This window comes from Rhinolophus hipposideros (genome assembly GCF_964194185.1).
Source record: "Rhinolophus hipposideros genome assembly, chromosome: 11".
Taxonomy (NCBI): domain Eukaryota; kingdom Metazoa; phylum Chordata; class Mammalia; order Chiroptera; family Rhinolophidae; genus Rhinolophus; species Rhinolophus hipposideros.
In genome coordinates this window covers 6973253-7000686 of record NC_138057.1, presented here as the reverse complement: position 1 = coordinate 7000686, position 27434 = coordinate 6973253, and the positions used below count along the sequence as shown (strand labels likewise).

Genomic DNA, 27434 nt, shown 5'->3' with positions numbered 1-27434 from the left:
TCATCGCTTTCCAAAAGAAATCGTGATGACTTCCCCACAAGCCAAGTATGGTAAGCGCAGTGTTAGGAAGGCAAGCAAGAACTAGTCAAAAGCAAATCACGAACAAAAGAATGAACTGGCAAAGATTTAGAAAGTGCAAAGCATTATGTGAGCCCGTATGAGAGATATAACAGAGCAGAACACCAGTAGCTTTCTGAAGAGAAAAGATGAATGCATTCACTCTGTTCTCCTACCCCTTGAAACACATGTGTATGTACTACCCAGAATAAAGTTTCCACAGTTCTAGAAACAAGGACCTTTCTCTATTTTGCATTCTGTGGTGAAAACACTTAATCATAACCATTCCTAAATGTCTTTAATTTACCATTTCCTTATACGTAATTCCTAGTTGCATACTGTGGGAGCAGTCTAAACAGTATTGCTCATTTTGAGCCATCAAGAGGGAAGAAAAGTTGGCTTTCAAATGCACACAGGAGGGTCTGGACCCGAAATCTTGGCTTTTCCCTGGAATTTCCCACACAAAGTCAAGGGAGAGACTGTCAGAGAGCCGGTCTATTGGGCAGGCCAGAGAGTAGCATTTTGCCCAGGATGAAGTAATGTCTGCAGTCTCTTACTTTTGCATAGAAAAATGAAATCAGATCCTATGTGAGGGCACATGTAGTTTTTAACACCTTTCACTTGTTCATATGCTTTTCTTCTACATTTGGAAAAGCTTAAATTAGTCGGTCTTGTTCATTTACTTGAGGCTTCCCATGAAAAATGTAAGTGGAATATTTTATTTTTCTAGGATGTAGGAACACACTAAATTAGACTCTGAAAAAATAAAACAAAACTAAAAAAGAAAAATTACCAAAATGGGGAAAATAAGAATGTACTACACCAATTTCTTTCTTTTAAAATCCATGGAGCTGAGAAAAAAAGGCCTAAACTACTCGGAAGCATAGATAAAGGAAGGACTCTGAATCACTTTTGTTACCACTAGCAGTGGTTTTAAACGCCTCTTCCATGAACATATTACTTCAACCTGATTACACAGAACACATTTATGCAACAAGTAAGTATTAAGCACCTATTACATACAAAGCAATGCACTGGGCACTTGGTCTCCGTGTGTAGTAGTTTAGTACATTTTGTCAGGGACACAGGCTGACAAAAACAAACAGGCTAACATTTCTGTCTGCCCATATGACCTTATGCTAAGGAGGTTAAAGAATAAAGAAGCCAAATCAGTCAGTGTAAAACTAGGGCCTTGACTTAGCCCTCTTGAAGAAACGATAGTGACTTCTCAGTTGATAAAATTCTTACGATGATGATCATCAGGCTACAGTTTAAACCCTAGCCGTCTTTTTAAGAAAAGGCAGGAGGAATGGTTTCCCTCCAGGAGCAAAGACTCAGAGGCCGGCCTTCCGATTTCCATCCCCTGCCCAAAGGCTGCGGTCATTTCTGTTGCTGTTATCTGCCTTATTCCATTATGCCGCTCCCAGGTGCTTTTGTGCTTTGCTTCTTTCGGGAAATCAGCTGGTGCCTGGCAAACATGTCATCAGGCTGACGTGGCAGTGCGATGGAAACTGTGACCTGAGGGTTGGGTTTTGCCTATCATAGTTTCAAGGACAGCTCATAGTTTTAAAGGACATTGTGTACAGAAGTCCTATGAGACCAATCTACCAATCTAGAAAACATGACTTAGAAAAGAAGTAGGACCATCTTGTATCTACATATCACTTTTTCTAAGGCACGCAGAGACATTATTCCATTCAGAACAGCCATTTTGAATCCGGCAAAGACCTCTGTGAGTACTCTTTCCTTGTCCTCTGACAAACCCAGATGTGGGCTGCAGGAGGACCTGCAATATTAGGCATAGGGTCCTTTCTGCTTGTCAATCCTCCCTCAGTTTGAATCGGTCAAGTCTACTCCGAGATACCAAATAGGTGTCAGTGGTATGAGCATTAGTAAATCCCAATTAGCATATATTTTATTATAACTGTCCTGAATTGATATTTCTGAAAGAAAAAAAAGTCCATACATATATTCCTGGAGATATAAAAATTTTCCATGAACATTTTAAAGTCAATTCTTGTTTTAATTGTTGATGATCATTTTCAAATAGACAGACAGGCAACAACAGACAGATATTGAAGGGGTCAGAAGTCTTTTTTCTGTAAAGGGCTAGTTAGTAAATATTTTAGGCTTTGTGGTCATAGTCTGTTTCAACTGTTCGATTCTGCCATTACAACACCAAAGTAGCCAAAGACAAGGGCTATGTTCCAATAAAACTTTATTTATAAAAACAGGCAGTGGGTTGGATTTGACCAGTGGGTTGGATTATCCAGATATAACCAAGTACTGCCAAACAATTTCAGAGTTCACGTATGCAGTGGTGTATATGATTGCACACAGACGTGCAGCACTGTTTTAATTATTGAGAGATAATAAGAAAAGAACATAAGGATGATGCTTTTGAGGAGTACAGGCTAAATGACATCACAGCATGCTGTGTAAACAAAAGCTTTCCAGCATATGGAAGAAAAGTGGTAGGTGGACGACAAGATCAGTGCATGGCTCAGGCACAACAATCTCAAAGGAACCTGCGTGGAACTGTGAGTACCACATTCATATTGTGAGTGGTAATTACACTGCAGCAAAATATTAATCTTTACATTAAATTTAAGTTGTTCATTTGAATTTTACTGATTTAATAATTGGTCTGTGTTTAATTTATACAAATAGTTTATTTTGGCTTTACAGATGTGTCTAAGAGTTATAAGCGTACTGAGTTTATATCTAGTCTTAATATTTTTTGTTTGCTTATTTATTTATTACATTTATTGAAGTGACATTGGTAAGTAAAATTATACAGGTTTCAAGTGTACATTTCTATAATACATTTCCTATATATTTCATTGTGTGTTCACCACCCAGAGTCAGTTCTTCCATCACCATGTATTTGATCCCCTTTACCCTCTTCTACCACCTCCCGCCCCCTTACCCTCTAGTAACCACTAAACTGTTGTCTATGTCTGTGAGTTTTTGTTTGCCTTGTTCCTTTGTTGCTTTCAGTTTTATATCCCACATATGAGTGAAGTCACATAGTCCTTATCTTTTTCTGTCTGACTTATTTAGCTTAGCATGATAATCTCAAGATCCACCCATGTTGTCACAAATGGCACTAATTCATCTTTTCTTATGGCCAAGTAATATTCCATTGTGCACATATACCACAACTACTTTATCCAATCATCTATCAAAGGACACTTTGGTTGTTTCCATGTTTTGGCCACTGTGAATAAAGCTGCAATGAACATAGGGGTACATATATCTTTACGGATAAATGTTTTCAGATTTTTTGGGGTAGATACCGAGAAGATGGATTGTGGGGTCATAAAGTAGTTCTTAATTTTTTGAGAAACCTTCATACTGTTTTTCATAGTGGCTGTACCAATTTACATTCCCACCAGCAGTGTATGAGGGTTCCACAACCTCTCCAACATTTATTATTTACTTGTCTTGTCGATAATAACCATTCTAACAGGTGTTAGGTGGTGTCTCATTGTGGTTTTGATTTGCATTTCTCTAATACCATATTCCCCGAAAATAAGACCTAGCCGACAATCAGCTCTAATGCATGTTTTGGAGCAAAAATTAATATAAGACCCAGACTTGTTTTACTATAAGACCCGGTCTAATATAATATAATATAAAACTGGTTCTTATATTAATTTTTGCTCTAAAACATACATTAGAGCTGACTGTCCGGCTAGGTCTTATTTTCAGGAAACACGGTAGCTAGTGAAGTTCAGCATTTTTTTCACGTATCTATTGGCCGTTTGTATGTCTTCTTGAGAGGAGTGTCTGTTCAGGTCCTCTGCCCATATATTAATAGGATTGCTTTTTGTTGTTGTTGAGTTGTATGAGTTCTTTATATATTTTGGATATTAGCCCCTTATCGGAGGTGTTGTTTGCAAATATCTTCTCCCATTCGGTTGGTTGCCTCTTTGTTTTGTCGATGGTTTCTTTTGCTGTGCAGAAGCTTTTTAGTTTGATATAGTCCCATTGATTTATTTTTGCTTTTACTTCCCTTATCTTTGAGATCAATTCATAAAATCCTCTCTGAACCCAAGGTCCATAAGTTTAGTACCTATGTTTTCTTCTACGCAATTTATTGTTTCTGTAGTTTTAAAAATGTCATTCTAATACAAATAACTTCAGTCAACCCTGGCAAATCATGAGACTTTCTTTTTTTTCTCTAAAAAGAAAAATGATGCTCAAGTTTGAGAAAAATGCCAAACACAAGCCTTTACATCTGAACTGCAGGGCCAAACCATGAGCTAGAAAGTATGCAGGCATGAGCTAGGGAGATGCAGGGAATGCCACATAGCATTGCGGGAGGAGGTTATCACAAGTAAACCTCTAAAGGCACAAGTGGAGGCTGGAGGAGTCCAGGTATCAGTGCCTGCAGGAGGTTGCAGTGTTTCATGATGCAATCAATTCAGCATGTCAAGGAAACAAGGAGGGAGGAGGATAGGAAAAGACTTTGTGAGTCCAGCGAAACTTCACTAGGCAATCGCCAACAAGACCAGAGCCTGGATAAAGGAGCTGTGTGCATTAGTAACCTCTCCTTTGTTGAACGGAGAGGGGGCTTCAGGCAGGATACATGTGGATAGTGAATGGAATGAAGAGAAAATTCACAGACTGTATCCTGTCTGTTGGTACACACCAGAGAGGAAAACCATGAGCATTATGGGGAAAACCACAGCACAATAAAGGTAAAAAAATCATTCTAAGGACTCAGAGAAAGAACAAGCCTCAGAAATCAATTTACTATAGAAACCAAAACCAGTTTAGGAAACTGGCATTCCCATTATGATACAAGAGGATATGACTTCTATGAAAAAATAGTAAAAAGCCATCAGAAGACAACAGGCTGAAACAGTATAACAGAGTGAGTTCAAAAGACAATAAAGTAACAAATAAAAAAGATAAGGAAGGATTGCAAAGAAACTTAAATAACAATTTAAGTGTATAATAAAATTACTAAAGAAGAAAATGTCTCTATGGAAAATCAGTGGTATGGAGTGTAAACAAAAAATGAAAGGGCAAAAATGGGAGAATATACAAGGTGTGATGAAAAACTAGCGTGAGTGTTTAAATGAAAAAATTATTATAGTAAAAGACACATTGCCATTAATCCTCCTCAAAATATTCCCCCTCTCTTCAAACACACTTATCCCATCATTCTTGCCACTTTCTGAAGCAGTTCTGGAAGTCCTCTTTCATGAGTGTCTCTAGTTGCGCTATCGTGGCTGCCTCAGTGTCCTGAATAATTTTGACTTTGGGGAAGAGCCAGAAGTCCCACGGTGCCAGATCCAGTGAACAAGGTGGATGAGGACACATCACAATGTTTTTATTTGACAGAAATTGCCGTATACCAGAAGCGATGTGTGACACGGAGCCTTTCCGTTGTGATCACAAAATATGGTGAATGCTGCTGCTGAGTGCCCTCCCAACGGAAAGCAGGGATCTTCAATACAGGAAGCGACACGTGGAACCTCAGTAACAGTGTGTGACAAGTTTCAACTTGTTGGGTGCAGTCAGTTAGGTGTGAGCTACGGCTGAGAGAAGGTGTGTTTTAAAATGTGCTGTAAATCATCCTCTATCATGACAATGCTCCGTGTCACACATCACCTCTGGTATATGGCAATTTCTGTCAAATAAAAAACATTATGGTGTGTCCTCATCCACCTTATTCACTGGGCCTGGCACCATGAGCCTTCTGGCTCTTCCCCAAAGTCAAAATAATTCAGGACATCGAGGCAGCCATGACAGAGCAACTAAAGACATTAATGAAAGAGGACTTCCAGAACTGCTTCAGAAAGCGGCAAGAACAATGGGATACGTGTGTTCAAAGCGACGGGGACTATTTTGAGGAGGATCAATGGCAATGTGTCTTTTACTGCAATAATTTTCTTTTTTATTTAAGCATTCACCACATTGTTTGATCATACCTAGTATTTGCAATACATCTATCTGATAAAAGGCTTGTGTCTCGAATTTATAAAGTATTCTTATAACCTAATAATAAAACAACAACCAAAAAAGCCACATTAACTAAATGAGCAAATGACCTGAAGAGATGCTTTTCAAAGGAAGATATAAGAATGTACAATAAGTATGAAAAGTTGCTCATCATCAGAGAAAAGCAATTGAAAACCACAACAAAATAGTTGCACACCCCCCTGGAAGGGTAAAACGCAAGGACTAATAACACCGGTGTCTGCCAGGAGGCACAGCAACCTGCCTCCCCTCCATTGCTGGTGGGATATAGAATGATGCAACCACTTTGGAACTAGGTCGGCAGATATTCACAAAGTTACACATAGACTCATATGATCTAGCAAAGCTACTCTTCGGTATTTACCGAAGAGAAATGAAAACCTATATCCACCAGAAGACTTATACATGAACGTTCACAGCATTATTTTTCCTAATGGATAAAAACAATTCAAATGTCCATAAACAGGCGAGATGATAAACAAACCGTGGTTTATTCATATAACGGAATACTATTCTCCAATTAAACATAAACGACTGACACCTAAAATACTATGAATGAATCTCAGAAACATGCTGAGCAAAAGAAGCCAGACATGAAAGAGTACATGTGGAATGACTCCATTTACATGAACTTTTAGGAGAAGTAAAACTAGTCTATTAATATGGAAATCAGGTAAGTGCTTGACTGGGGAGGGCTTCGGGAGGAAGGACTCTAAACAGGATGGCAAAGGCACAGGGTAGTGCTCGGGTAACGGAAATGTCCACATCTTCATAGTGGTGCGGATTAATTACACAGGTGTATGTATTTGTCAAACCTCACTGAACAAGACTTAAACTGTGTGCATTTAATTATATGTAAATTATACCTTAATAAAGTTGATTAAAAACAAAGATATCCATAATGAGCTTTGTTCTAGAAACTTGGGGATTACATAAATTAAAAAAAAAAAAATTTCTATGAGCCTCTAGGCAGGAAAATCAGAATACTTTCAAAGAATTTTTAAAAAACTGGTATCCAATTTCTCCTTAGAAATACTAATGAATGGAAATGAAAGTGTTCATAGTTGTTTAGGAGGGAAAAGAAGTCCAAAAATTTTATAACTAGCCAAGGATTATTCATAAGTGAATGCAACAAAAAGCCAACCTAAGTACACCACACAATCACCCTTCTGGAAAAAAAAGAATTGAACAACTTCCCAGCTGACTGAGAGATGACTCAAACTTAAAAGCTCAAGAATAAAGATAATCTAAAAACTTATTGCAAATATGATTTAAAACTAGACGAAAATATAAAACAATAATTGTAATTCCTAGAAGAGAAGATATTATACAAAAACAAAATATAGAGATAATGAGTCCTAACCCCCAAATTGTATTAATTAAAAGTGAGGAATGTGGGTGAGGAAACGTAGAAGTAAATGCCCATTAAATTCCTTATTTGATATTGGGGTAAAGACAGTCTATTTAATAAATGGTGCTGGGAAAACTGGACTGACACATGCAAAAAAATGAAACTGGACCACCTCCTTATGCCATATATGAGAACAAATTCAAAATGGATTAAAGATTCAAATGTAAGACCTGAAAGCATAAAACTCCTAGAAGAAAACATAGGGAGTAAAAAAATATAGGGAGACATTAATCTAATATTTTTACTGATATATCCCCTCGGGCAAGGGAAGCAAAAGAAAAAAATAAACATACGGGATTACATCAAACTTAAAATTTTTTTCACAGCAAAGGAAACCATCAGTAAAACAAGAAGGCATCTTACTGAATGGGAGAAGATAATTGTCAATGATACATCTGACAAGGGGTTAATATCCAAAATTTATAAAACACTCATTCAGCTCAACACCAACAAACAAGCAACTCGATTAAAAAATGGGCAGAGAACATGAAAAGACATTTCTCTAAAAAGGACATACAGATGGCAAACAGACATATGAAAAAATGCTCAACCTTGCTAATCATTAGAATAATACAAATAAAAAGCACAATGAGATACCACCTCACTCCGGTCAGAATGGCTATCAGCAATAAATCAACAAACAACAAGTGTTGGAGAGGATGTGGAAAAAAGGGATCCCTTGTGCACTGTTGGTGGGATTGTAGATTGGTGCAGCCATTAGGGAAATCAGTATGGAGGTATGTCAAAAAACTGGAAATGGAACTACCTTATGACCCAGAAATTCTACTTTTAGGTATTCTTTCCAGAGAAATCCAAGACGCTGATTTGTAAAAATATATGCACCCCTATGTTTATTGCAGCGAAGTTCCCGGTAAACAAGGACCCTTGTAACTACTGATGGGTATGTAAATTGTATTATTGGAACAACCTTTCTGGAAAACAACTTGGGATATGTAACAATAACCTAACACATGCTCAAAACTTTTAACTCAAGAATCCTAATTTTATATAAAATGTCTCCTCAGGAATTTAATGCAACTTTATTTATGATAGGAAAAAAACCTAGAAACAATAAAAATACCTAATAATATAAAACTGTTAAATAAAATCTGACATATTCATACAACAAAATATTATACAGACACTAAAATCATAGTTTTGAAAAGTACTTAATGACCTGAAAAACATTCAAGATACACCCTAAATGAAAAAACTATTACATGCTATGAGAAAAATTTTGAAATGATAATACATAAAATACGCATAGATTTTAAATACTGGAAGGAAATGCAATAAAGTGTTAGCAGCCATTTTCTCTAATATTATTTAATTGTATTACTTTTAATTTCCTGTAAATTTTCAAGTTTCTATAAGCATATGGGAGGAGACATCATATTTTAAATGAAGAACTATTACAATTACAAAAATTTTATCAACACGCTCAGGCTCCGAACTGCAAGAGTTAATCATTGCACTACACAAGTAATTCGCAGACAAAACCTGGAGAACACATTAGCACTTGCCTTCCATCTTTCTTCTACACCTTTGGTTCAGAACTGCATGGCAAAGAGTGCGTAGAACAGATGCTTTACCGGAACAACGCCAGTGGGCTGGCCAACAGGAGCACTACCGCTCGGCATAATGAATGACCCTGTGCAGGCTCCATGACCCAACCACGGACGGCTCAACTGTAATGGTGTTTCCATGACACACTTGCCTGCCCAGAAAGTCTTCAACCAAGACCACCCACTTATGGCCCACAAACCGCCAGGTCAAAGCAACTGCTGAAATAATCTAAGAGTTGATAATTTTGGCATGAAGAGCCTCACATGCCATCCATGCCCATGCCCCTCCCCGTCCCCCTGCTGTCTTCTCCGGCAGGATGTTTTATCCTATGTTTATTCCAACCCAACTAACAAAGGAGCTGTCTAAAGTTGCAAAAACCACTGCGTGCTGGGTTCCTGGGTCCAGCACGTGTGCAACACATAAGGACGCACAGAACACATGTACAGTACCTTCTTGAAGCTGCGTCGGCTTGGCAGAATGTTCCCCACTCATTAAAACAACAAAAGATGCAGCTGCACGGACTGTAGCCTGCCATGTTGACATGGCAACGGGTGGCTCCTGGCATGGAAAAAGGGCCCTGTTGTTGATGGGAGATCCCATCGTATAAACACACGGCCTGCAGAAGAAAGACAAAGAAACAAAGGCGAGAATCTTTCAAGTAAGTTGTCACTTTTCTCACCACCATGGTGGAGAAAGTTAAGTTAAACTTTGAAAGAGAACACATTTGAGGCTTTGTAGTTGACTGATTTCAAAGCATTTTGAACTGAAACTGCCAAGAGCTGGCTGAGGAGTAATTTCTCCCAAATGAATTACTTAAATATGTAAAGGGAGGTGTTTTGTTTTTGTTTTTGTTTTTAAGGGAAAAACATTTTTTTGATAAAGTGTTAAATATTCGTCTGCCAAGTGAAAATTTATATTACCCTTGCCCCTCCCCTTAGGTCCTTATGCCTTTAAAAGGAAAAAGCTTTAGAGATATTCTTACAAAACTTTTGGAAAATATTCTGGAACAGAAAATATGTTTGGAGATCACTGAGATACTAATGCTTGGAAAAACAAGCTGGTGGTCTCAAATCCAGTGTCTGCGGGCAGATACCCCAAACTTGGGAACCACCACCTCAAATGGAGCCCTTGTGGGAATCCTTGTGTGGAAGCCAAGAACAGGGGTTGGCATATAAACAGGACTCTAGGTCACAACAACCAGGCTCATGATGGAAAGGCCAAGTGCAGTCGTTACCAAAGCAAGAAACCAACTCATACCAAGCACACTCTCTTCCACAATCAAGTCATGATTTACAGGGAGGGAAAGGGACTTTGAGATCAAAGGAATACATTCTTTTGACACCACAATGTAGAAGGCCCAAGAGTGACTGTCTCTCAGGAAAGGGTCTTAGGAAAATGGTTCCACTTTTTGCTTTTCAAGAGTTACGACAAATATGATGTAGTTTTAATCAGATTGATTAACATCACTGTGATTGAACATTTGTGTGCTCCTACAATGTGCAAGAACACACAGAATGATAATCCTACTGTATCAGTCAGGGTCGGGAAAGAAAAGAGAAACCAACCTAGGTCTCAACAAACAGAGGTAATTTACTATAGGAAATTGGTTATACAAGGGATAGAAGAGCTGAGAAGCCAAAGGGACAGTGAGGCAATCCAGAGATTAGCCACAGCAGTTAGTCGCCGTGACTCCTCTGGTTGGAGAAGGTGTTACCGGGTGTTACTGCGTCATCTGGCAGAAGCCAGGTCACAGTGGGGACTGTCTAGCAGGGGCTGAGATCAGAGGAGGCTCAGACACTGCTGGAGACACCAAAGGAAGCAGGGAGGAAAGAAGAAATACCTTGGTTCTCACCGACTCCCACTCTCAAATGTTTCTACCAGTGACCCCCATTGGTCAAATCTAGCAGGAAACAGAAGACAAAGGAGCCTGGGTAATGAGGTGCCTGGTCATTCAGAGAAGGTGACAATAAGAGAAGAAAATGGACCTCAGGGAAGACAGGAAGGTGCAGTCTACCTTCCTAGAAGTGTACATGATAATTCGCAGGTTCGACATGGGGCAGGGCAAGAAGATCAGAAACTCAGAAGACTTTCGTCCTGCCTGGGCTGCCAACTTATTAAACGACTGTGGGGAAATCCCTTGACATCTCCGAGTCACATGTAAAATGGGGATGGTGTGGAAGTTGGGGACCTGGTCCATAAATCTGTAATTCTGTATTCCAAGTTTATAGATCTAAGAACAAACACAAAATTTCATGGAAGACCCAGAATCTCCCATCAGTTTTGAGGTCTGAGCTCCCACCCTGGTCCCCCTGGGTCCTTGGTTAATTGACTTAACCTCAGTTAACTATCCAGCCTCAGGAAGCCTGCCAGACTTGCCTCCTGCCCGGTAGGACTGGTGGGGGTGGGGATGGGAGGGAGGGATACGGCAACAGCTCAGACAGCTCCGGCAGGTCAAGTATGACTAGTTCTGAAAATTCTACCTTTGAAGTATTTCGTTTTTTTCTAAAAAGCTCGTCTTAAAGAACGGACCCAAAAAAGACAAGTGAATATTGTCAGCAGAAACAGGGTATATTCCCAGTGGCCAAATGGCAGGCATAACTCCTGCTTCCTCTGCCAATGGCAGACTTTGAGGATCAAGACTTTCTTTCTCACTAAAGCAGAACGGACCCCACAATTTTTCTCAGTTCCAGAGCTCTAGGAAGCCACTTCCAATTTAAGTAGGCTTGTGGAGTTAAACCTACTAGCGATGCCTCACGCAGAGGGGGAGCTGAGCCCGACAGCACTCAGGCCAACTGTAAACGTGTCTGCACTCTCTCGCTGCTGTGCTCGGCACCTCGCTTCCCTAGGGTGACTCAGCTGTTACAGGTCGTTCCTTCTCTGCACAGGGAACAAATCCTCCACAAACACGGGCTTCCCAAGAGGTCTGCTCTCCTTCTCCGTGTAAGGTTGGGTTGGAGGCCGTGCCCAGCATATTGATATGCATTCTCCCTGTGCCCGTAGGTATGCGATCCCCAAAGCTTCGTCCATCAGCCTCCACACTTCTTCCCAGAAGACAGTCATATTTGAGATGAGGACACAGCTGAGAAACACTGCAGAACAATGAGAAGGACCCAGTGATTTCCCGAAGGAGAGGAAAAAGGAAAGGCAGGCCTCTGAGGTAGCCGGCCTCCAGGTCGGCCCCCAACAACCCTTGCCCCAAGACATTCACACCCTTGTGCAGTCCCCTCGCACGCTATACCAGGCTAGGTCTGTGAGACCAACAGGAGATGGCAGTTGCCACTTCTGAGATTAGACTGTTTAAAAATCTGTGACTTCCATTTTAGGGGTTCTTTTGCCCCTCTCTGTTTCTCTCTCATCACTTTCTCTGGCGAAAATCCAGCTGCCACGTCATGAGAACGTTCTGGCAGCCTATGGGGGAAACCCCGTGGCAGACATCTCCGGGCCGTCCGTGAGGACCCGAGGCCTGTTGACAACCATGAAAGTGAGTTTGGAAGAGGATCTTCCAGCTCTAGTCAAGCCTTGAGATGCCGGCAGAATGCAACCTTGTAAGAGATCCCAAGCCAGAACCACCCAGTTAAGCTGCTCCTGGATTCCTGACCCTCAGAAACGGTGAAGTAATAAATGTTTATTTTCTTAAGCTGCTAAGTTTTGGGTTAATTTGTTATCCAGAAATAGATAACTAGCAAGGATTTTCTCAGGTTTCTGGCTCAAGATGGCTTCAAGATGAATCATGAAGCTATTAAACAAGAAAGGAAACTCAGGGCCACAAGCAAGGTCACGGGAAGGGACAAGGGAGAAGAGCTCCTAGGGCTTAATCGCATATAAAAGGCTTTACACACCACACAGCACAGGGCATTTGTATGGACACGGAAGTACTGGTTTCCTAATCCCAAACAGTATAGTGTCCAACAACCGGACTGAGTGTCTGAAATCAGACCAATCAGAAAATTTAAGAATGATGACTTTATGAAGTAGTTAAGTGTTGAAGCTGCAGGCAGACTGAGTCTGGGAGCCACACACAAATTGGGGGGTTGGGTGGGGGGGGGTTGAATCCTTCCATCGACTGGAGTTTTGAAAGGCCTGTTATCACCATCCTTTCTTTTCCAATTCTGTCCTGTTTCCCCTCTAAAACAGTCTAGTTCTAGATATTTTGCTTTAGAGTTTTGTCCTGATTCCTGTCATCCTCTTGAGGGCTCTTTCTGCTATAATGTGCCTGGGCCCCTGACCTCTCCTGACAAGGGACCTGGCCAGGCCCTCAGAAAGCTCTCATCTCCAACCTCCGCCCTGTTCTCACAATTCTCTTCCTGCCCTGCTCTTTACTGCCTGGAGCTCCTGTCTGCTAAAGTCCATGTGTTTTCTTTCTAGCTTTCGGCTTGGTCTCCAGAATTACAACTCTGAAAGTGTAGATAAAGTCGTCTATCTAAAAGCTATACCTATAAATGTAACCATGTCTGATATAAGACTCAATCACTTTCTTACTGGAATGTTTTTGTAAATTGGAAAACAATCACAGAAGGGAGAGGCCCTAGGCAAAATTTCTTGAAAATGCAGATTCTCTGTGCTCCCAGCCCACTCTTTTCAAGGCCTTTCCTCTAAGTTGCACCTTCACTCCTCCCTTCCCAACATGCCCAAACCAAGTGCCAGTGATTTTATAACCAATGGCCTTTTTGGGCTCTTATAACTTGATATCTTTATGTACATCATAGTGCAAATGTCTAAAACAATTTAAAGTTAAGTAACTATGTATATTTTAACACGGATGAAAGCTTTTGCCTCTGGATAAAGCTCTACTGTGGAATTCTGGGCATCTAACAGCAAGTGGAGAATGGGTGAACATGGGGTCATGAAAATCATATCCCTAATGGTGATTTTACTGAGAGTAAAGATGGCTCCCGTCACGCACACATTCAAATGAGAACTGTATTAAGAGCTGACTTCCTGCCCTCCGTGCCCCAAGAGAGGAGGAAAGTCTCTGTGCATTTATAAACACGCTCCGCAGTTATCTGGATGTGGAATCACTGAAACAAATGCAGCTGTGTTTATTCAACGTGCACAGCCTTGCACCTCGGCCACGTTGCTAAAACGTGCTGGTCAGAAACGCTCTGATGCTTATAACTTCATTACTTCCATACTGAATAATTCCTTCTAGCACGCACAGGAAAATTCCCACCCCAGGGCTCATTTCACATGCTACACGAAGACTCCTCCGGGAGCCCAGTTAACTGCATAGGAGTTGTGAGAATTGGAGGAGGACACTGACAATCAGAAAGAAAACAGGGTAAGACGGGGTCAGAGGTGGGCCCATGGTTTGCTGCCATTCCAAAACTAAAGTGAGGAAAGGAAGAACCAGTCAGAATGATAATTACCTCTGTTTCCCGTTCCATGTTTGCGTGTTCGCAGTGTGGTCAAACAAGGGCAAGACCTACTATGTTGCTATGGTCTGGATGTATTCCCTCCAGATTATTAGGCAGAAATCCTAATGCCCAATGTGATGGAACTAGGAGGTGGGGCCTCTGGGAGGTGCTTAGGTCACGAAGGAGGGCAGAGCCCTCATGAATGAGGTTAGTGCCTTATGAAAGAGGCCTGACAGAGTTCCCCAGCCCCTTCCACCAGTGAGGACACAGCCAGAGTCGCCCTGATCTCAGACTTGTAGCCTCCAGAATTGTGACAAATAAACTTGTTTATAAGCTACTCAGTCTGTGGTATTTTGCCATAATGAGACCTATGCCTTCCAAATTGAGAGGTCAACTAACATTAATGTGCTTGCTCGTCTGCTTAAGGAGGGGCCATCTATGAAGGAAAACTTGTAGGGGACTGATTCAAACCACATATTTTCTTTCTCTTCAGTTGACTACTATATGCATTCGTCTTTTTGCAGTGGGGTGTAAAGGGGATTATTTTTAGTTTAAAAAAATGTTTCAACTTCCATTACTTTCCACAAGATGACCCACTTTCAGACTTAGCTATCACCATCAGTGACTGGGGAGAGGCCTGCTTCAGGAGAAGCGCACAGGAAGTGATGAGTCTGCAGCTGCCATCGGTGTGGCTTGATGGGATGTTTTCCCACAATGAGGCACTAATCTGGTCAGTGGAGGCCAGGGGGCCACAGATGTGACCGTTTGGTGGGTCACACCTTTATAGGTTTCCCAGGGTTACAAAGTCCTCGGGTCTCCAGCAATTTCTCTCCATCTGTTCTCCTTCCTGCACCTGATCTTTTTTATGACTCCATGTTCTCATTCAACCCAACTTACAGCCGCCACTGCAGATGAGAAACCCCCTTGCTTTCTTGTGCCGCAAAAACCAAGAGCCAGACGACTGAGACAGGAAGTGTCCACTATGACTCACTCTCTACACACACACACACACACGCGTGCGCGCGCGCACATACACACCTACCTTATCATTCTACCACATGGCACAATTACAAAAACCAGGAATCATCAGTCATACTGAACACACGGCAGGTCAAAGAAGAACGCTGCTTTGACTCAGACTTTCTGGTCAAAATGGTCAAAATGGACTGGACTGAATGCAAGTGGCTTTAAGTCAGAAATTCACCACTTTTCACCAGAGGCGTTTTGGGCGCAAAATAGGCAAGCTACTTATAAAAGCAAAGATGGTATTTCTCATCAAAGTCCCTTGTGAGTGTAGAATTTTCTATGTGGAGAATACCTGGAGCTCTGCAGAGGGAATCTTCTCACTCATGCACAAGAAAATTAAGCTCCAGAGATGTAAAATGGCTTATCTGACGTCTCACAGCTAGTTGGCAGCAAGCTCTGACCAGCACTCCGCTCTCTTGGCTCTCACTTTCCAGGTTCTTTTCAACATGCTCTGCTCTTGGCTATAGTTTGTTGTGTTTTGTTATTTTCTATTGATGTTTGGTTATTCTTTTTGTTTGTCTGTTTGGTTGGTCATTTGGTTACCTATTTAAGACTCCACCGTTGTCTTTTCTCCCATGACTCGAATAGAATTCTGAGAGACAGAGGTAAATCTAGAATGTGCAACAAGGGGAGAAAGAGGCTAACACAGAAGAAGCCTTCCAAACATTTTCAAGTTTGGAATTATCGATTCCTCCTTTGCAGTTATACAATGATATTAGAGAATTAATGTGTATTTCCGCTTCAGTTCTCATGAATTTTGTATTGGTTTCCTGAAGGAAAGAAGGGAGGAAGAAAAGGTGTTAATTGTAGAAATGTTCCTTTTAGACCTAAAATGTCTTCTGAAAGATCTTCTGCTCATTTTTAATTTTAAAGTGCTCCTTTATAGTGAGATATAAAACAATGAAACTATTTTAGTGGGGTAAAAACATGTTTTAACATCTGGTTTTGATGTCAAACTAAAAATACTCCAAAAGTCTACATCTTTCTTGGTCTAATAGCTGAGCAATAAATATAATAGAAAAAAAAATTGCTCTCCTTAGTATTTTGCCAGCTTTATCCTGGTCTTGTCTAAAACAAAGAAACATTATGGTGATTTAGGAAATTTAAAACTTTAATACTACTTTTAACTATAACGTATTTTCCTAGTCAGTTTCCTTATCTTTAACAATGATCAAATAATTGTAGTTTTTAAAATAAACTTGCTATATTTAACTGAATTTCCCCTCCATTCAACTCACATTCAGTGATGTCAGTTTAAGCCCAGATTCCCTAGACCACTTGGCTGGTTCCACAACTATTAATATTATAATGATCCTAAGGGAAAAGGGAATGGATTATCAGAGAGAATGGTTTCAACTAACATTTTATTTAGTGGAACAGAAAAAATGAGAGAAAATGCAGAAAGTACATAAACTTTGAATAAAGATTTCCATTTTTCAAAGTTATTTCTTACATATATTAAGAATCTAAAATCAAAAAGATATTAAGTCTCCTTCTTTCTAACTCAGCAAGAAGAACATTTTTACAAATTCTTGACCCTGTCCCTATTCTCAAACAGTTCTTCAAAATATTTTTAAAGGGTTACACATACTCACACACCACAAAAAGTAAACATTGTTTCCAAGAACCATGTCGTATTAGATTATTAGTAAGTGTTGGTTCATCAGCCATTTTCCAATGTCACCTAAAATACGGTAACTGGATGATAGAGGCAAGAAAGAGCATTTCAATTCAAGAGCTGCCACAACCCCCAATGGCTAAACCAAGTTAGGAAAATGATATTTTATTTTAGAACTAGAATAATAATGGGAAAGGAGAAATTACTGACAATTATTGGAAAGAACATTCTTTTATAGCTTCGAATGTATTTTCAAGTTCTTCTCCAGAGAACACTGCCATTTGGTAAAAATGGGAGGAGTGTGCTTACAAAAAGGGGGATTGCAGGGTAGAAACATGGTTACTTTCCAAATTTGAAGTTTATTTTTCCAATAAACTTTTTACTTTAGAACAATTTCAGATTTTTTTTTTAAAGGGCAAAAATAACACACAGAATTCCCATATACCCCATGTCTAGTTTTCCCTACTAACATACATTAGTATGTTACATTTGTCACAGCTGATGACCAATACTTATGCATTATTATTAGCTAGAATTCAAATTTTACTCATATTTCCTTAATTGTTCTCTAATCTCCTTTTTCTGTTCCAGGATACTACATTACTTTTCATCATCGTTATCTCTTTAGTCTTCTCTTGGCTGTGACAGTTTCTTCAGACTTTCTTTATGTTGACCTTGAGAGTTTTGAGGAATACTGGGTAAGGTATTTTGTTGACTGTCCCTCAGTTGGGATTTATCTGATGTGTTTCTCTTGGTTAGACTAGGGTCATGGGCTTGGGGGAAAGATCACAAAATGCCATTCTCATCACCTCAGACGCAGGGTTATCAACATGCTATCAACACGACTCGTCACTGTTGATATTAATCTTGATCCCCTCACCGAGGTCCTGTAGGTCAGCCTTCTCCAATGTAAAGTTGTACTTCCCCCTCCCCCATACTGTCCTCTTTGGAACGAAGGCACCATGTGTAGTCCACACTCACGGAGTGAGGAGTTATGCTTCACGTCGGGAGTATCCACATAACCTGGGCCTCTCCTGCACCATGGGTTTGTCCATTCTCCTCCATTTGCTTATTTAGCCAGTCACTCATTTATATCAGTATGGACTCATATTTATTTTATACTTTGAGTTATCATCCAAAACTATTTTCTTTATTTCGTTGTTCAGCTTTGGCCATCTTGTATATTTCCTGCCCCAGTCCTACCTATTTTGCCAAGAAGCCTTAGTTCCTTTATTGGAGAATGAATGGCATTAGAAACCCAGGTCTGGGCTCTAGGGGGTCCTCACTATGGGTTTGGAAACCCACTCAGCTGACAAGCAAGGAAATATATGTGTTTATGCTAACCCTTGGAAACACTGTATCTACAATTATTTCTATGTGCAACCATCCTTATCTATATTAAGCTTAATGTTAGCTCACAGTGATGTTTGTAATTCTAACCCATTTGCACATGGATCATTCTAGCCTCTTCCCCTCGCTCATCTGTAACCTCACACTTCAACAATGAGAAAGCTGGCTCCTTCCATTTGCCGTCCATTTACTTGATTGTTCAATTCCAGTATACATGTGTAAGTGGTACCAAAACTGTTAACCTGTATGCCCAGGGGAATAAACTTTATCAACTATGGAATTATATACAGTTCCTTTTGCATTTAGCTTGATAGACTCTATGCATTTGCAGTTCTTTCGCTCAGCACCTTTTCCCCCTAACCCCTTCAGTGAAGTTGTTTCATATATTTTAATATAGTTAAGAGTGTCTCATCACATTGTGCATTCCATCCTGAGTTCCTCTGGATGATTATTTATTTATATGTAATGAAACAAAATAAGTTTTATTCACAAAAAGGTGTAGGGTGAGGGTGGCAAGGGGAGAAGCCACTAATGAAACTCGAAAGGAAAGAACCAATTTAGACATTTTCTTAAGTTTCTGTCTAATATCTGCTTAAGATAGAAATTTATTGAAAGCTATCATAATTCATTTATTTTTTAAACGTACTGAAATCTTTGTATACCACAAGGGACGTGGTAAAGATCAAAAGCAAGAAACTTAACTCCCTTTCACAGTTAGACATGGATTTTTCTAGGAGCTTTAAGTAACTTCATTCAATTTTCCTACTTATAAAATGAGAATAAGAAGTTTCTCATTTAAGACAAGAATTAGTGGTAGGTATGCTGATAGTATTCTGTCATTCAAGGGTAAAAATATAACAACTATTTAGTTTTAACTGGAGGAAATAAGCTCTACCCAGTTACATTTTTCACATACCGGTAATTGTGAAATTTTATATTTTCAAAAAATTATATTCATGAAGCACTGTAATCCTGATGATTACTATTCACTCATATCACTAAGGAATTATTTCTGTCTATCACCCTGGGATCCTTGGGCATTTTGAAGTCCTCAAAGTATCCAATAAAGTCCTTACCAGTATATACCTAGATTTATTCTTAGCACGTGGGAGATTTGACAGAGATTTGGTGGCCACTCACAGAAGATTATCTTGACTACAATAACCCCCTCCCAAAAAAGGGGAGAAAAAAACATATTTTGATCATTAAAATAACACATTTATTATCCTTATAAGACTGCATAAATGCCATTTCTTTCCTGACATATAATCACAAACTTCCAAGGATATAGTTTAAACTCCTGCCGTGATCATGCACATTGAATTATCGGAAAAGGAGACATCAAGAATAAATTCACCAAGTCAGTCTTTGCAGCAGCAAATTGTGCCCAAAGCCCTCTTTAGTTTTTTTATGGAAACCAGCATTTATCCATAACTCATTCCTACTCAACACTTCACATATAATATAATTCACAAGTCTACTCTCTTTGTAGTGAGCACTGAGAAGAAAGCCATGTTTGAGACCATTAATGAGTATTTCTTCCAAATACTGTCAATAGTTTCTTCTTCCCCATTATTCAATTCAAAAATGAAATACCTGGGAATACAAAAACTACAATTTCCTAGTATTCAGAGTCAGCATATTGTTAAATCTTATTGAAACCTCATCTTTAAGAATTTCAAAAATTTTTGAAGATACAATAAGAACACCTGTTGCCTTCCCCTCATCGCCTCACAAATATCCAATAAGTTATCCTATAAATGAACCACTATGCTTTTGTACTGATGCAAATTTGTAGCCAACCTGCATTTTCCTAAAGGCGGCCTCAGACTAGCAGAACTAAGACAGGAAGTGAACTCATGGTAAGCAGGGCAGGAGACCAGAGCAGGAGGTAAGAATAGAAGCAAGGAACAGGATAATTACAGCTCAAAGTCAAAGTAATGCTTTAAAAAATCTGGTGGGCTGGGGAGGTGGGTGGGCTGGGGAGAGGTGTAAGCAGTTACCGAGACCACCACCTCCAGGAAGGGAGAACAAGGCTACAAACGACGGCTCTCAAAACAAGCTCGCAGCGATGGGCGCCTCTCCAGCCAGGCTCTGCAATCATTGCCGTTCTGATTTGCATTGGCACACAGAATCAGGTCCAATAATGAGGAATCAATCGAGTCTGATTTAAAAATTCTCCAATTCTAAAAAGTGGTGGAGGAGGAGCCAGAAGAAAAGAACGAATGACTGCCTAAGTATTTCCCCTGGAAACAATGCTCCATCAGTTCCTTTTCCCTTCACTAAAAGCCAGGAGTCTCCCTGCTATCAAACACCAAGAATCATGACCAAGGAATAAGTGTGCCCCATCAGCTAGACGGTCACACTCCTCAGAAATAGATCTTTCGAAGGCTTTGGGGGTTCTCCTTCTGTGACAGCTGATAAAGTCCAGGGAGGCAGAGCTGCCAAGAGACAGGTACAGCAAGAAAGTCATGAAGCAGAGCTGGCTTTATTTGGAAGTACTTTGCCAGGCTTCACACCAGCCTCGCTCGGCAGCAGTCTGCTCCTCAGTGGGAACGCGAAGGACTTTGAGAAAGTGCTCACTCGGAGACCCCGCTCGCCCCCATCTATAACACTGCCAGTTGCCAGCAGAGCCCTACAGGAGAGCAAGGCTCCGGATTTCATGTTTCCGTAAGGCTTGCCTATCAACCTCCTAACTCAGAAACACGGGGCTTAATGAGGAAATCTTTTCATCCTGACTTAAGGGAAGTAATCCTATTAAGAGTTGAGCATGCCTGGGAATTCACCTACTTCACTGTGGGTCTCAGAATCTGAGACTGGATGGGTCATGCACACAGGAAAGAGGGGCATCTGTGCAGAGTTGGTGCCCTGTCTGCGAGCGGTCCTGCAAAGGCGCATCTCCCAGTGTGTGAGATCAACAGGCAGGGGGCTGCAGAGTGCGCGACAACCTACCTGCCACTCTGGTCTGAGGTCCACGTAACTGATCGCCCCCGGGGATTGGTTCTGTACCGTATCCTTATGGCGTGAGGAAAGTCAGTAGCTGTCTGAGCCCCTCTCTTCCTGATCTGTAAGCTCCAAGTGTCAGTGTCAAACAGGAGTTCCCCACAGCCAGGAGCCTGGCTGCAGCAAGCAAAATAGTCTAACTGCTCCCTCCAACGATCTGCAGGCAGAGTCACAAGTTCATGTACAATCTGATTCCTGAGCTCAGAAACAACAGTGAGCTTGGAAGACCTTGTAAATTTTTCAATACCTGGCACAGCAGCAACATCTACCTCCTCAACCTTTAACACAGATAAATCACAGCAGTCCAACACGAGCACAAAATCCTCACTCCCATGATTCCCTGTGTCACAGCAGTACTTTGAGCTAGGAATCCCAGAAGCCTGTTCCCAGTTGTCATGGTTACCATCTTTACCAGAAGTATCTTTTTCACCTTTACCACAGATTACAAAATCACTGTATCCCGTTTTAGATGAGAAGGTCCTTGTACTTGTCCCAGGAACGTGGCAGGGTTCCGGCATTCTAACTGTGCGGGCTTCACTTGACTCTGATTGGCAGGTCTCCTCAGTGGAACTACTCCTTTTCCTGAATCTGTTTTCAGATTCAAAGAAAAGCACTATGGTGCCCTCCATGATCTGGCTTTCGAAATCCACATCTAAATCCAATGCATAGTGCTTCACAAGTATGTGGCTGGTGTTGGCCATGAGAGGAAGGTCATCTCGGGAAGGGTCCAGCTTTCTGTCCATGGTGGAGGCTGTGGACAGCTTTGTTAACCTCTCAGAAGGGGTCTCCTACTTGCCTTAATCATCCGGAATCATACACGACTGCACCACACAAAAAAACCTGATGTCACAAATTACGGTTCCACAACTTTCAGTCCCCTAGCAAAGAAGAAAAACATAATTAGACAAAATTCCAGGTGAGACCCTAAATGCTCCTGCGATCGCTGCTTCTGCAAGTTGATGACTTCCTTAAATGATCCCCCAATGTGGTGGCAGCTCATGGCTGGAAGGCAGACTAATCTTTGTGACTGACATCAAAGAAAGCTGCATTATAGGTTTCTAAAAGTATTTCAAAGACCAGTGGAATGAATAGGGCCTCCACAAAGCCAGCAGAACCTGTGCTCCTAACTAGAACAATCCTTGTTTTGGAAAAGAGCAATTGTTATGCAAAAACGGAACTGAGCATCACTGTGCATCTTATCTTGTTTTAAAAGTTATTAAATGTATCATTTCTAATTTTGTCAAAAGATAAGTAATTGTTTCTCTACTGTGATTCTAAGTAACAAATGTGAACGAAGGCTAAATGGCCTCATACAGTTTTATTCTTTGAGAGCAATAATTTAATACATACAATGTAACTCCAGGGATTAATGTACTTTTCACATTAGGACGGCTCTCGTATCAGCACTTCCAGTAAATTACAGGAAAATGAGCCAATTTACTAGGAGTGCATTCCAAGTATTCCTTTGAGATTGTTCATGGAGATTTTTCAAATTTATAGTTAAATACTCAAGGTATATCATTACATCTTAATAGCTGAAAACCCAGTAACAGTCTGGATAATAGCCTTCTTGTGGCAAACAAAAAGGTCTTCTCATTTGAAAAAAAGGTATGCAAATACCTATAAAAAAGGAAGGAGAGAAATTAAAATGTAGAAACAGATGTGGTAATAAAATGCCCAAGTTCTTCATAAAAGTTCTGAATCAAAATGTAGTCTTATTTTATAATAACAATCCAGCTAAAAAAAAATTATTTGAAATTATTTCAGTTCCTGTTGTGTACCTAATTTCTTTCAGCATATGCTATTATTTTTATTATTATTATTATTATTTTTACCAAAAATGAAAAATAAAAGCTTGGGCTGAGGAGACATACTTAAAACAGTTTTGAATTTTAAATATCAGGAGGTATTCTTCTGTCAACTACAAAAATTACTTGACTTTTCAAGCAAAGTTGAGCCCTCCCTGTTTATTCTGCTTAACTAACTCCTCCTCGCTTCCCTTCTGACTGCCTGCATGTCTACTAGACTCTTATTTCCTTTCCCCCTAGAATCTCATTCCAGCAATCAACTCCACTGAATTTTCATTTTCTACCTCTCCAGAGGCTATTCCCTCATCAAAAATCTCACCTGGCCTAAACAAATGTGGCTTCCTGCGCCTATACAATCTGCTTTTGCGATGTTTTCCCGGTCGTGGTGACCACACTCCCTTTGCTTCCTTGTCCTCTAGCCAAGGGCCTGTTCAACACTTTGCACCTGAAGATGACGTGACCCCACACCTTTGCAGACAAGCAATGTGCCACACCTGGAGTGCTCCCACCTCCCACCTCCACCGGCCAAAGTCTTGTCTCTCCACACCCAGTTCAAGTGCAATCCTCTCCCCAAATCCTCCCCTGTTCCCTGCTCCCTACTCTCCCTCCCTCCTCCAAGCTGTACGTGGTAATGCACGAGGTATGATCTAAAAATACAGTCAATGTTTAAATAAAAAAAATTATTACAGTAAAAGACACATTGCCATTAATCCCCCTTAAAATACTCCCCCTCGCTTTGAACACACTTATCCCATCGTTCTTGCCACTTTCTGAAGCAGTTCTGGAAGTCCTTTTTCCTGAGTGTCTTTAGTTGTGCTGTCGTGGCTGCTTCATAGCCCATCAATTCAAAAAGTTTTCCTTTCATGGTCATTTTGACTTTGGGGAAGAGCCAGAAGTCGCAGGGTGTCAGATCCAGTGAATAAGGTGGATTAGGACACACCGTAATGTTGCTATTTGACAGAAATTGCCGTATCAGAAGCGATGTGTGACACAGAGCTTTGTCATAATAGAGGATAAAGTAAAGAGGACTTCCAGAATTGCTTCAGAAAGTGGCAAGAACGATGGGATAAGTGTGTTCAAAGCAAGGGGGAGTATTTTGAAGGGGACTAATGGCAATGTGTCTTTTACTGTAATAATTTTTTTAATTTAAACATTACTGTAGTTTTTGATCACATCTCGTACACTTTGACTTTTAGGACTAATAGGACTTGAGAGAAGTCAGAGACGTAAAGAACAGTTTGACATTACTTTATGGAAAAGTTGGTACTCTGTCTGGTCCGAGAATAGTCTGTGGGCAAAGGAAATAAGCCACGTATTTTCTTTTCTGTATGATAGTGACTGAACTTGTCATGTAAAGAATACCAAACTTAAATAAAGCCCATGCGCTGTATGTATGTAATGAAAAACAACGCACATTAAAAATTCATCCTGCTGGTGTTTGGGGCTGCTACCATGTAGTATTTTGTTGACTGGGCTCTTTAAAAAAAAATTGTTTAATAATAATAATAATAAAAGGCCTAAATACACACACACACACACACACACGCGCGCGCGTGCGTGCGTGAGGAAAATCTGAATCAACTGAGATGAGGGTTAACGTAGTGGCTGTCTAAACTATCATATTCGAAGAAGTATAGTTTAGCATTTGTAACAGTATTGATATAACCATTCATTGTCCAACCCTAATAGACTCCTTCATTTACTTGTGAAAATTAATATAACTTAAGAATAAAATATATCTTAATAGAGCAGTTTTCACCACTCTGTGGCAGAGAACAAGACTGCCTTAGAGCTCTACCCATCCAAGCCTGTTAATGTCACCTTGTTTGTCATGCTAACAGGCATTCCTTTGGTTCTCTTCAGTGGATTCTTGAATACACTCCCCATAGATGCAATTCTAAATCTGTTCTCCTTTTAATTTTCCAATTCCATAACTGCTGAACTATTCTCAGCTAATTATTTGGCCTCCTGCTTTCCTGAGATGATTTTGAATCTCTGAAGTGCCATGATTCCTCAAGGATCTCTAGTTCTTCAGAACTATTGCTTTCTCCTGACTCAGAGGAAACAATATCCCTTCTCACCAAAGCTAGTTCCCTTCCCCTTGAATCGCAGGTTCTGGGGTCTGAGAGGGCCAAATAAACAGCACTCTTCTTGCCCATCTAAATTGTAAACATACTGAGAAATAAGATGAGGATATGGCAGAGGGAGACCAAAATGTCACACTACTGATGAAGGCTAAACTGGAGAATCTGGTTTAGCATGGGAGCCAAAATTACCTGGAAACCGAATCCCCAAATTCAACAGATTTACCATAATGTCCCAGGCAATGCTGGCTCATCTCAAAGCTCCCAGAAGAGAAGGTGCCCTCCTCAGAAAAGACTTAAGGCCTGGAGAAGCCAGAAGAGCAGCTCTCTGTGGTCGGGAATGCTGCCCAAAAGCAACAGGGAGGAGTGGAGCTGAGCTGAGCTGAGCACAGCATGCCCAGTTTATTCTTCCCAAGTTTATCAGAATAAATAAAAGTGACCAGATGTTAGACTAATTAAGAATTAAACAAGAAAGGAAACATTAAAAAGGAGAAAGAAGTCTTACCCCAACCCCATGCCCTCCCACTAATTTGTGTCCCACTAATCTTGTTTCATTTGACATTTTTCTCTAGCCAACATTTTGTCCCTTTCCATGTCTCCATCCTATTCCCAGTGTTTCAATCCCCCCAGGGCTGCCATCTTTAAAAACAAACATCCTATATACCTTATACTAATACAATGTTATATGTCAATTATATCTCAATAAAACTGGAAAAAATAAAAACAAGCAAAAATCGTATTTGGCCCTGCTGCCCATTTTAACTAGTCTTTATTTCACTGAACTTTGGAGCTGAAAAACTCCTTAGAGCTCCCTTAGTCCAACTCTCAGTTTTACAAATGAAGACAATGAGGCCCAGAGAGGCCAAGTTTGCCCAAGGTCACCCATTTCTGATGTTTTTCCTTGGAATTCTCATCTTCCAGCTCTCATAGCTATTTCCTTCACATTGTCCAAGTCATAAACCAAACATTACCTTTTAAGACTCTTCCATAGCCCCATTCTACCGCTTTTTAAAATCTTTTTTAAGCTGTGTGAACTAGAATCAATTCATGTTATAATGGCTTTGAGGACAAAAGGAGAATTTTTAGGCCAGGCCCAGAAGAGTGAGAAGGTCACCATCGCCTGTGCACACTTTTCACCTAAGCTCCGTATAATGTGTACATCTATGACAGCCTGTTGCCTCTTACACCTACTTCGTGCTTGCCCTGGATCCATGGATGACCTAAATCTCCCCTTGCTGAGAGTCCCTGACTCTCACTGACATCAGTCAGGGTCACAGTCCCAGGTTTAGGGAAGAACGGAACTGCGTTTGCAAACACGGGTATGTGGCCACCTTGAAAAGCCTCTCTCAGCAAATAGTAACCATATTTCTAAGCAATCCATTGACTTCAGCACTTTTTACTATTATTGTGCTCCAATTTAAAATGCCAACCCATCTCACTAAAGTATTTTTCCGTTCTCTGTCATAAGCCCTAACATAAAATTCCCCTCTTTATCAAACCCAATGGTTAGTTTCCAGTGGCTAACCACTGCCGCCTCTAAAATGTGGTGTGTATTTTAAATGCTTAAATGATTGTCTCAGCAACACCATTAAAGGCTTCAAAAGGTTTACTATTTTTGTTAAGAAAGGGGGAGGAGTGGGTAAGAAAAGGATCAAATACTAAACAGAGCTATGACACAACTAAAAAAACTGCCCGGCCACTTTCAATCACCCCAACAGAAATGCACACATTCACAAATGTGTGAACAGTGTCTGCAGCGCCATTCTGGATCTCTCTGAAGCAAATCATTCTCCTTTTCAGCTCCAAAGCGGTATCTCACTGTCAGGGTCTTTACCTTATCCTCCTCGCTTTACAGTTACCTCCAGCTTCCACTAGTCTATAAACAACTGGGGACTCCTGATTCACCTTTGTGTTCACAATCCCGTTAAGTAGATTGTGTAGTAAGTTCTCAATAAATGTCTGTGGAATTGACATCTGAGGGCATTTGTTATTTCAATCAAGTACTTTACACAATAGAGATTCCAGCTTGCCTAGGTTCCAGTATAAAGTTATTACTTAACAAATATCTTCTTCCAGACAGCTCTCATTTTATCTTCTCGGGATATACCTGTACTTCTTTAAGCCACACCTCGTTTCTTGAAGCAACTCAGGAGAAAAGGGAAA

At 40.4% G+C, this 27434-nt stretch overlaps 1 protein-coding gene across 4 annotated transcripts in view; it reads right to left on the bottom strand.

The window, feature by feature from the left end:
• Positions 1 to 27434, bottom strand: part of AOPEP (aminopeptidase O (putative)) — a 359188-nt gene that overhangs the window by 289666 nt on the left and 42088 nt on the right. For 3 of the 4 annotated variants that reach the window (XR_013994463.1, XM_081066804.1, XM_081066805.1), the window contains exons 2-3: positions 21329 to 22257; positions 9478 to 9644 (exon numbers count right to left, since the gene is read on the bottom strand). Coding sequence is in view for 3 of the 4 variants with exons in the window: in XM_081066804.1 (XP_080922930.1) it covers positions 9478 to 9644; positions 21329 to 22122 (961 nt within the window). In the remaining variant the exon portion in view is untranslated. Of the gene's footprint in view, positions 1 to 9477; positions 9645 to 15951; positions 16181 to 21328; positions 22258 to 27434 lie in introns of those variants that run through there. The other variant, XM_081066806.1, reaches the window with a different exon arrangement.